The sequence below is a fragment of the Arvicanthis niloticus genome, chromosome X (genome assembly GCF_011762505.2).
Source record: "Arvicanthis niloticus isolate mArvNil1 chromosome X, mArvNil1.pat.X, whole genome shotgun sequence".
NCBI classification, from domain to species: domain Eukaryota; kingdom Metazoa; phylum Chordata; class Mammalia; order Rodentia; family Muridae; genus Arvicanthis; species Arvicanthis niloticus.
The window spans coordinates 82583751-82595071 of NC_047679.1; the positions used below are offsets into that span (position 1 = coordinate 82583751).

The 11321-nt window shown below is 41.7% G+C and overlaps 1 protein-coding gene across 1 annotated transcript; it reads left to right on the forward strand.

The window, feature by feature from the left end:
- Positions 1-635: 635 nt before the first annotated feature.
- Positions 636-2349, forward strand: Bex3 (brain expressed X-linked 3). Its single transcript, XM_034485329.2, has 3 exons — positions 636-795; positions 1161-1230; positions 1670-2349. Exon 3 carries the CDS (start codon positions 1698-1700, stop codon positions 2097-2099), a length of 402 nt encoding a protein of 133 aa, XP_034341220.1. The 5' UTR covers positions 636-795; positions 1161-1230; positions 1670-1697; the 3' UTR covers positions 2100-2349.
- Positions 2350-11321: the final 8972 nt, after the last annotated feature.

Here is an 11321-nt window from a genome sequence, read left to right on the forward strand (position 1 = left end):
GACATAGGAGGACTGAAATTCAAGTGTAGCCCCAACAACATAGACAGGTACTGCCCTCAAATTTTTGTTAAGTTTAAAAGTGTGTATGATGGGGGGGGGCAGGGGGTGGTCTGTAAATACACCTCAGTAGAAGAGAGTTTGTCCAGCAATTATTAAGCTAGAGGATCAATCCCCAGCATTCCAAAAAAGGAGTGGCCCTCATGATTTTGAATTTTCTAAAGCATGCTGATTGTGTGTGTGTGTGTGTGTGTGTGTGTGTGTGTACCCGCGCATGCGTGCGTGCTTGTGTATGTGTACCTGTGTGTTTTAAAGAAATAAAGAGAAATATATACAGTCTACCCCACTCTCCACCTCATGGTGTCTTGTAGGGAGAAGTCCTGGAGAAAACATTTGGATAAGGTGGAGAGGAATCTCAGAGAAGGCCAAAGCCAAGACCTGGCTATAGCGGGAGGGAGAGATGGAGGATGGTGCAGACTCTCCCTGGTAACAGGGAAGGGAGATGTCCAACCTCCTGACGGTGATGCCACTTGTGGGTCCTCAGATTGGTGAGGATCCGGATGAGTGACGGGTGGGGCCTGAGGTGAGCGCTGGCAGCGGGGAGGCGGGGGCGGGGCCTCCTGTCGCACTGGCCTCCTGAGCTGGGGGAGCGAGCTTGGCAGTGACGCGGGGCCCTCACGTGACCCGGGGCTGCAGAGCGACGCAGCCTTGGGTGCAGTCGTCACTCTCGTCTGGCCAGCAGCTCGGAGCTTCTCTGCGCGCGGCGGGCTGGCATCGGGCCCGAGGCGAGCGGGGCAGGTAAGGGGCCCCTGCACGCGGCGGCCCTGAGGGCGACGACAGCCTGGCGACGGGCGGGCGCGCATCGCGGCTCCGCGCTCGCCTTTGTGCACCGCACGGGGGGGGGGGGGAAGCCCGGCTGCGCCCGGGAAGGGGCGCCCGGCTCAGGGGCGGGGACGGCGCGGGGGTCCCGGGGAGGGGGCGGCTGGGCCAGCGGGCGGCGGAGAGCGCTCGATCGAGCCCTGGAGAGCAGGGATGGGGATGGGGATGGGGAAGGGCTGCTGGAGAGCGAGGGCGGCCGGGGAGGGGGATGGGCGGTGGGTCTCGGGGAGCGGGGTGCGGTGCGGAGCTCGGCGCGGGTCCTTCCCATCCCACCCTGTCTGCAGGTCTGCTAGGCGAAGGCGCGTCTCGCGGGGAGAATTGAGAGGAGGACTACGCGGCAAGGGATAGGCCCAGGTCTGTTCAGGGGCTCTGTGTGTGTGTGTGTGTGTGTGTGTGTGTGTGTGTGTGTGTGTGTGTGTGGTGGGGGGGGCGGGGATGGAACTGGGGGAGGGGCTGGAAGAGGGGGTGGGGAAAACCCCGTCTAGGACCCCAGTGAGAACCCCCACCCCACACTACTCTCCATCTCAGTCCTCCATTTTGGTGCCTGAAAGCTTAAGGAAAGGATCCTGGGAAATGAAAAATGGTGGGCTTTGGGGGAGGGAGGGGAAAGAGAGCTGGTGGGGGGGAGGGGCTCGAAATGGAGGCTCTCTAGACGTTGCCTGGAGACTCTAAGGTGGGAAAAAAAAATAATGAAAAAAAAAAAACCTTTGTTGTTAGTCTCTGAATTTTGCTGGTCACTGCACCAAGCATTCAGGTTTTTTTTTTCCTTACCCTGTCTTACTTGTGTTCAAAGAATAACAACCAGAAAACAAAATCTCATCATGGCCAATATCCACCGGGAGAACGAAGAAATGGAGCAGCCCCTGCAGAATGGACAGGAAGACCGCCCTGTGGGAGGAGGTGAGGGCCACCAGCCTGCTGCAAACAACAACAACAACAACAACCACAACCACAACCACAACCACAACCATAACCATAACCACAACCACCACCGAAGAGGACAAGCTCGCCGACTTGCCCCTAACTTTCGATGGGCCATTCCCAACAGGCAGATTAATGATGGGTTGGGTGGAGATGGAGATGATATGGAAATGTTCATGGAGGAGATGAGAGAAATCCGGAGAAAGCTTAGGGAGCTACAGTTGAGAAATTGTCTGCGTATTCTTATGGGGGAGCTATCTAATCACCATGATCATCACGATGAATTCTGCCTTATGCCTTGACTTCGGTCATTTTCCCTGAGATTCATACTGTGATTCCCGCTGTATTCCTTTTCCCTGCATTTTCCTGACATGCCTTTAATGACCCGTTTGTGGTGAGCCTTGTGTTATTTCCATGTGCCAGGTGGGGCTTGTGTTGCCAGCTTCTAATTGGAGATTGCCTTCCCACTCAGTGTGAGTTTCTGTCAGCAGTACAGTGTTGCCCATTTGCATGGAAAAAAAATGTAAAGTCAATAAAGCAACTGAAAAGCAACCTGGATAATCATTATTGTCTCCTTAAAGCATAAATAAATACTTTAAGAGTAAAAGAGTGAGCCACAATGACTCCGAAATTCAACAGTATTGGGGGTGGGTCACATGTATAAGTTTCCTTTTATTTGGAGCTCCATAAACTTTTTTTGGTAAGTGTATGAATTTAGTGCAGGTGTATATAATTATTTGCTCAACAAACGTAAAGAGTAAATCCTCTTGGTGGAGACAATTTAAAATTTTCCATATTGTCCCCATCAAGTATAGGACTGAATTGGTTTAGGTTTTTAAGCCTCCAGCCGTCCCTAAGTAGTTTGGGTGAACTGAGGAGAATCCTCTGACCTTGTCCATTTTCCCAATTCCAGACAGGAAAAGGAGGTGGCCTCCTCCAGTCATTAGCTTGTTGCAGTCCCCCTTTTACGTTATAGGTGTGTAACCTAAAAATTGGGGTATACATTCCCTTCTGGTTCTATACCTATAGTCCTCAGCACAGCTCAATTTGATTTGTCTGAAGTCTGTAGTGAGAGGTATGATAGGCTGAAAAACATCTTTATAGCTTGATATTCAGGTGAGTATAATCCCCATGGTTTTTGGCTCATAATAAAATAGCTCTTTCTGGTTATATTATTGTGTTCCTATTTAAAAACACGCAGGCAGGGGTGCACTGGGGCCCAGCACAGTAGGTAACAGATGCCTTTCAGGGTTAAGCACAGACCTGCATCACTGTAAACCTCCGGAACATAAATAGGCTAAACAGCTTCATTGTTTCCACCCTTGCTGGATTTCCCAAAAGCAGCCTCTCGGCAGGCCTGCCCCCACCCCCCACCCCATTTAAATAGACTTCCTAGAAATGTCAATTTCGGGGGCGGGGAGCAGGGGAGGCATTATTTGGCTGCATCCAGTCCATCCTGTCCACACTTGAAACAAACTCCATTGTGAACTTTTAAAACCTTATTTTGCATTTTGATTTTTATGTAATATGTATACTCTGGACAGTAATATTGTTTTAATTTTACTGTTGGTCAGGGCCTGATGTAGTAGAGAAATAAGAAATTGTTAATTATTCTAATAGGCTAAGTACTGTTGAGTTAAAAACCTCATTCCTGACTCCACAGCTGAAGGCTGGTAATCACTGATTTGAAAACTTTAAAGAAAGGCCCCAAATAAAGTTTTTAATCCCATATGCAATACATTATAGACCTTATAATATGTTAGTGTTAAGGGGAACACAGGCCATCTACCTGTACACATAAAGGAAATGTTAAATTTTAATTATTAACACTTGGGTCCCTTTCTCAGCCTGCTGTCCACTGTTAGCAACCTATAAATTAGAAATTAATGTTTTTAATGGTTTCCCAGTTGATTTTTCATGTCTGAGTTTTGACAACATAGGCACAATGAAACTGGCAGAAATCTCACCGTTTTACAAACATGATCTGAATTACTTGATTACACAATGAATGTACAGTTCTAAAATTATTAAGTTGGAATATATTAATTATTCAGCATATGACTATAGTTAAGCTAGTACTGTCTTTAATTTTTAAAGTTGTTCAGTTGAGTTACTGAGTTACTATGAACAAATTTATGATGCTGAAATTATCTTTTAATTATACATATATAATTTCTGTGTAGGTTCATCCGTGTTCATTTATTAAAATAATTTTGTTCTTGTTATCCTGAAGCTCAGTGTTTGGCACAGTGCCTAATATAGCATATATTTACTAATAAAAGAAAGCATGTAGCTATTAGGTGATTAAATAATTTTGCAATTATTAATCTAAAATTAAAACAATCCATCGTTTTGATTCTGGTTGATTTATTTTTTTATAAGCAACAGAAACTTTTTATGAAGAACATTTAAAACTTAATTTTAGAAATATACCATGAAAGGTCACTATGCATATTTAGATTGTGTTGTGAACTAAAGAAGAGTATAGGCAACCACCATCTAGTCATCTAAAAATACCATGTGTAAGTTTTTGTCTTTGTCCTATAGAGTCATAGTGGAGTCAGATGAAGAGCCTCATAGAAGAAATACTGCATCTTTCTCACCTTAGAAGGTGGGTGTAGTGGCACTGGCCTGTGATCCTACCATTTGAGGGTGGGGGTAGAAAGATTTTTGAGTTCGAAGCTATCCTCAGGTATGTGAAATCATCCTCCAAATTAGCTTTCATTTAGCCAAAGCTGGGGACCAATTTCCCAGCCAGCACATTTTAGTTGGCAACTTTTTGAACATAAAGTATACTTACTTTTGTTTTCTAGAACAAGATAGAACTGTTTTTTCTAAAGATCAAAAGTTGTCCCAGCAGCAGAAAAAAAGTCTGGATACCATTAAGGAGATTATCAAAATTCCTTATCTGTTCTATCTCCTTTCCTAGTATCACTTGTTTAGAAAGAGCTGGCTTTTAGATTTTCAGATAGCTTGTATTATAATTGCAACAGAGACAGGCAAAGAGGACCTAACTCTCTTCATGGCCCTGGGTAAGTTTTAAGCTCTGTTAAATATCACCATCACTGTTAAACTATGTCTATTTTTTTGTGTAAAAAAGCAGACACGGAGGGATACAACAATTGGACTAGTAACTAGCCGCTATTGAATTCTTTCCTCCTGCCTTGCCTGCCTTGAGCAAAAGGACCATCAGCCAAAGAACCAGCCAAATTCCCTGTCTGTCAGCATCAGCCAGCCTGAACACTTCAGAGAGGCCTTGAGAAAACTATGCAAATATTGCAGCTGGTTCCCCCACCTCCTGGAAGCTCAGTCAGGGATGTCTGAAACTGTTTATATTAGACCTTTCACTTTTAAAAACCTTAATGAACTCTAGACAATCAGGTAAAAGCCTGTAGGATAAGACAGGCTCTGCCTAGAAATATTAAATTGTCATTCATAGGACTGCAGTAATAACTGCAGAAGAAGATAAAATCAGCCAAGGGGGACATGGAGACTAGGAGGAAATTGGACTTGCAATGTTTATAGAAGAAATATGTCTCGGTTCTTAAGTCTCCAAGTTTGTAATTTATCAGGAGCAATTTGATTAAAATCTGCCTTCTGTCCCTTTTCTATTCTAAGCAAAGCAATGAAAAGAAAATGTATAAGATGGTGATAAAATGTTCACATTAGATATATGACAGAGAGGACGAACCTAAGAAAATGGTGAAAGTTATACTCTGTAAAAAATCTAGTATTTTTTTTAATATCACTGAAGGCAATGGATGTTCGATAGAAAAACAGTAACATTTAAGAAACGAATTAAGGCAACAAGAGTTCTGCTGATAAACAGGGCCATTTAATAAAGAAAAAAAACTATCAATCAACCCACTAGGAGTCTCATACTCCTTAACTTCTATCACTATGAAAGAATGCTTTATTACTTTATCGGTTGCTGTGATTAAATATCGTGACCAAAGCAACTTTAAAAGAGAATGGGTTTATTTTGGTTCACGTCCATCATGGTACAGAAGGCATGGTGGAAGAAACTTTGAGAAGGCAGCTGGCCACACTGAATCTGTAGTCAGGAAGCAGAGTGTCACATTTCATGCAGTACTTCAGCCGAGGAATGGTCCTACCCACATTTAATAGGAGTCTTTTCACCTCAATTAGCCTAATGTCGATAAGCCCTTACACAAGTACCAAGGAGATAACTTAATCAAAGATAATTTCTGACAGACATTTCTCCAGGCTTGTCTCTGTTGACTCTAGATTTTGTTAAGTATTAACCACCACAAAAGTAAAAATCAGAAGAAATGAATAAACAAACAAGCAAGCTACTTTTCTGTCACCATGATAATCACATAAACAAATCAACTTTTAAATGATGAGGGATTAATTTTGCCTCCTGTTCTCAGAGGTTTCAGCCATTGTCAGTTGGTTCTGTTTTATTGGGCCTGAGGTGAAGTAGAAATGTCAAGGTAAAATAATATGTGGCAAGGGCCGCTCACGTTCTCTGTCAGGCTGCAGACAGTGACAGGAAGGGGCCAGCCACAAGTTCTATTTTACGAGATGTGTACTTGCTAACCTGCTTCTTTCAACCAGGCCCTACTTCTTATCCTCTACCAGTTTTCAATAAGGCCGCCATTACGGATTCATCAGGCTGAGTCAGGATAGACAAGGAACTCGATACTGGGAACATGAGAAAGGAAAAGGACTCTTTTCTACCCTAGACTCCAACTAAAGCCTCCTGCCAGTAAAGAAGCAAGAATTCCAGCACACTGCAATGAACAGTTCCCAGCCAGGTGCTATTGGACTCCTCCTACCCTGACTGCCTTGAGCAAAAACCCTTTCTCCCTTCTCGGCTGAAAAACCTGGAATTTTCTAACAAATTCACCAAAACATCTTGCACAATACTAGACGTTTCTGGTTTTAAGACATCTTCGTAGCCACCCTATAATCTCATTTACCAAAGGAGGACAGAAAAAAAAAGATTTCTTAACTATCTTCTGAGAGGTAAACTAAGAGCCACAAAAAATAGTGTATATGGCTAATGTTGACAGTGAATAGTTTATTCTTCCTGTGGAGCCCATCATACCTAATGATCTGCAACTCTTCCTTTGAGAAGTTCGCATTCATGTTCTCAGATAGGCGTTAATTTCTTCTGAGAGCCTGGCTCTCTCTCAATGGTTGTGCTTAAGTTATAGTAAAATAGCTTTAATACAAATCTCCAGCACTGCTTCACAAACTTAGTCCTGACCTTCCTTTCAGCAGCAAGGCTATAAAATCTAGCCTGAGCTGAGTGAGGTCCCTAATAGCATAGGGGAACTCTTAGGCTGCTGAGGGTGACAGTGGCTGAGTGTTTGTCTCCTCACTGCTAACAAGAAGATTAATTCATTGATTAGGTCAGAGCCCTCAGAAACCTATCATTTCCCCCCAAACATACCAACTGTCAGCCAAGCTTTTAACACATTGGCCTTCAGCGACAGGGTTGGGCAATTCAGAACCAACTCATGACAGATAGGCTGAAAAATCTATAGTCAATATAAGAAAGCATAATATAAGTTTGGATAGCATAATTAGGAAAATGTCAGTAATGATAGTAAAGATTTGCAAAACTAGTAATATATTTCATCTTATAACCATGTGAAACATAGTAAACAACTGTTTAATATCTTTAAAATGGACCTGTGCATGTGGATTTAGTTCAGTGGTAGAGCACTTCTCTAGTATGTCAAAGGCCCTGGGCTTAGTCTCCATTTACCACTATAAGTAAGTAAATAAGTAAGTAAGTAAGTAAGCAAGCAAGTAAGTAAGTAAAAGTTCTTGTGATCCACTTCCCAAAGTTGAGCTATAAGATGGACCACAAAAGAAGGATCAATGCATTACAAAATACTACTCTTTTAAGTATATTCCCAGACTTGCAAAGATAATTAAAAGGCTTCAAATGTTTAAGATTCAAGCTCAGGGCCATACCACTCTGAATGCTCCTGATCTTGTCTGATCTCAGAAGTTAAGTAGGGTCAGGCCTGGTTAGTATTTGGATGGGATTGTGCCTGGGAATACCGGGTGTCAAACATAGTGTCAAATCAGGTGCTGTATGCTTTTAAAAAAGGTCAAACAATACCATCTAAATAAGACTGACTACAGAGGAACTTACAACAGCAACCAGGCACTATTTCGAATTTCACAATAGTGAAAAAATGTCACATGGGTACTTACAGGTAATGCTGTCTTATAGAACACTGTTGTATTTGACTATCCTGCCGTTTACACCTGTTTTGCTGAGTAGTCGGGTGTTAAGGTGAACCATCAGGACAGTAAGGCAAGCTTAAAGTAACAATAAAGTCTTATTTCAACAGGGCAAGGAAAAGGTGAAAATGAAAAGTGATGGCTTCACATTGTCACTGTTTTCCCAATGGAATAGCACCAAAAGTGGGTTAGATGGCTTAGCACAGATGGCAAGAGTCATCTCAATGTGAAGGAGCCTGAAATCAAATCGTGCTTCCTTATTGGCTGGCTCATTTAAGTTAGACTTGCATTCAACACATATATAATGCACATATGTATCCACATTTACACACATGTGAAGATGATAATTGGAGGAGACATAGCACCCTGATAACAGTATGGTGGGGCTGAAGAATGTAGTTCTTGTCCTAATAGTATGTGAATACATTTTTCTGCATTTGCAAAGTAGATAATGGATTATGTTGTAATCCAAGATAAAAAATAATTAGAGATTTACTTATGCTAAGTATGTTTGTTTTAGAACCATAGTATTTTTCAGCCATTCCTAAGGAGTCAAGGCTATAAAATAAATTACTGCAGAATGAATTTGTCTGAGTGATTCCACCAATCACCTCACCATTAGTAGGAAGCACTCTCCAACAGTCTACTTTTATCATTCTCATTTTTGCTCTATATTTAACTACTCACAAACATACCAGTTTTCATGTCTTAATCCCTGATGTATTGGTTATTGATGGATTTACTTCCTAGATCTTCCTAATGAAGTGGCATTTGTTGCTGCATTGATCATTCTTGCTCATGTGCCTGAGGCCTTCTGAGTATAGACTTAAGGGAACAGATGCTGATACAGCCTTTCTTTACTCTTTCATAGACACTGCCAAGGGTTTCCACAAAGAATGTGTGCCAAGTTTTTCTCTCCCAGTATTATATTAAGATCTCACAGTTCTCCAATTTCCATTTTAAAAGGATGTATCACGAATCTTGCCAAACACTATAGTTATTTCCAGTGCATGTATCAAAGCTTTAAAAATGATCCAATGTCTTTACAATTAAAATTTGTATGTCAAATATGCTATTGATATGGAAAGAAGATGGAAAATTAGGAAAGTTAGCTAACCATCCAACAATAGTACACTACATTAACAAGTATAAATGATTTTTTTTGCATAGATGTGAAGAACCAATGTGTAGTTGAGTGGAATCAGTGTTAGATAATTATTAACTGTTTGGTAAATATAAAATGTTAAATGGTAATGCTATTCACCCAATAAGCACCCCTTATACTCCAGATAAGGCTTGAAGAGCCTTATCTGCCCTTATTTGTGTGTTCTCATTGTTCATGGCTGAATTGAGAGGTTCCCTAACCAGCTCTATGACATTTGGCCCCAGGACACCACTCTATTCATTGTTCCACCTAAACAGAAAAATCTACCTCCTGGTTAGCTACTCAGTTCTTGAGCACACCACAGGATCCTCTTTAGTGATTGTAATGGAGTTCCTGAAGGGATCTGTAAACCTTCCTTAATCCTTGTCTGAGAAAACTTAACCTTTTCTATATCCTCAGAAGCACAGCCCTCCCTATGAGCTACAAGTAGCCCTACATTCTCCGCACATACAAATGTTCATACAAGACAAAAAAAAAGCCCTGGCTCTAGATAGCTTTTTTCCACAGCTGACATAAAAGTCCCTAGGACAAGGGGGAGGAACCTAACTCCACCCTTGTTGAAAATGCAGGGCAGTAAACACCGGAAGTGATCATCCCTCACAGCAAAATCTGTTCTCACACATTTGATCTTTCACCAGCTGTTCAAGGTACCTGGGTTGACAGACTCTCTTCCCGGCTCTGGCAAGGGTCTGGTGTGTAGACTCCTTGCCATCTGTCTCTGAGATCAGGAGCATGTGTGTTGTAGTCACACATCCATGAAGACAGAATAGAAATACCTCATAAAAGGGCTATCTTGAGATTCAATGCAGACAACAAAGAGCCAAGAGCTGCAATTCTCATAAAAAACATACTTTATAAATAGTTGCTGTTTTTTCCCTAGAGCAGGAAATGCTATTATGGCCTCTTGACCTGTCCCCTCAGCCAGTGCTCTTTAGCAGTTATACATGCCAGAACCTCCATGATATGCTTTTTTGGGTCAATTTTAGAAATAGGGTTTCTTATTCAAAGGCCAATTAAGTTGATAGGCCATAATCATACAAGTCCAAGAAAACAAACACATATGCTTATTTGACATCCATAGTGTCTATGTAAGTCCCCTTTATTCTAGATATTGCCAGTCTCTGTCTTTTGGACAGTGTCATTTGTATATTTTACCAGCCCTGCCACTTTGAAAGTGTCATCTCAGATGTTTATTACAATCCTGTAGTTTGAGGTCCTTCCCTTAGGACTGCTAGATTTAGCAATACAGAAAGTACAGATGCATTCAAATGAACAAACTAAAGATGCATGCCACAATGAGAGACAGAGAGAGAATGTGTGTGGTTGTGAGTGTATGTTGGAGGCAGAGAGAGTGAACGTTAGTCTGGAGAATATGGTAAATCTAAGGTAAATATGGTAAATCAAACTTCATGTTTATCTGCTACAATGTCTCTCCTACTCAAGGGCAGATGGAGTTTTCTCTAATTGGGCTTCCAAATGACTGGATGAGTCTCACCTACATTAGGGAGTACAATCTGCTTACTCAGTCTGGATCACCACAGGTTTAAATATTAACCCATCCAAATACATTGTCACAGAAACATGAAGAATAGTGTTATCTAAGCACAGATGGCCAAGTCAGTTTAACACATATAATCAATCTTCACACATAAATATTCATCATTTATGCTGAACATGAATTTGATCGCTTGTTACTTTTTTTCCCACAGGTAACCCTGGAGGTCTGGTGATCAAACAAGTTGCTTCAGGGAATGGGCCCAGCTGTGTACATAGCAGATGCAAATGCTAGTTGCAAAGCATGTGAGAAGACCCTCTAGATTTCCAGAATAGTAGATCCCCAGTTGACTGCAGTTCCAGGTGACAGGCACCACATGGAACAGAAAAGCATACATCTGACCCAAAACAACACATAGACTACTGAGAATCAACACCTATATTATTGAAAGGTATCATGAAGCAGACATGTAAATTTAAAACGTTTTAAAAGTTTGATGAAATAATCCTCCTTTTGAGTGATTGTTTTTCACCAGGTAAGAAATAATTCTCCCTTTTTGTTTGCTTGTCACATGCCTTACAATTACAAGGCATGTTTTAGTTAGCAGGATTCTCTTACTTCCAAAGACATGGTAAG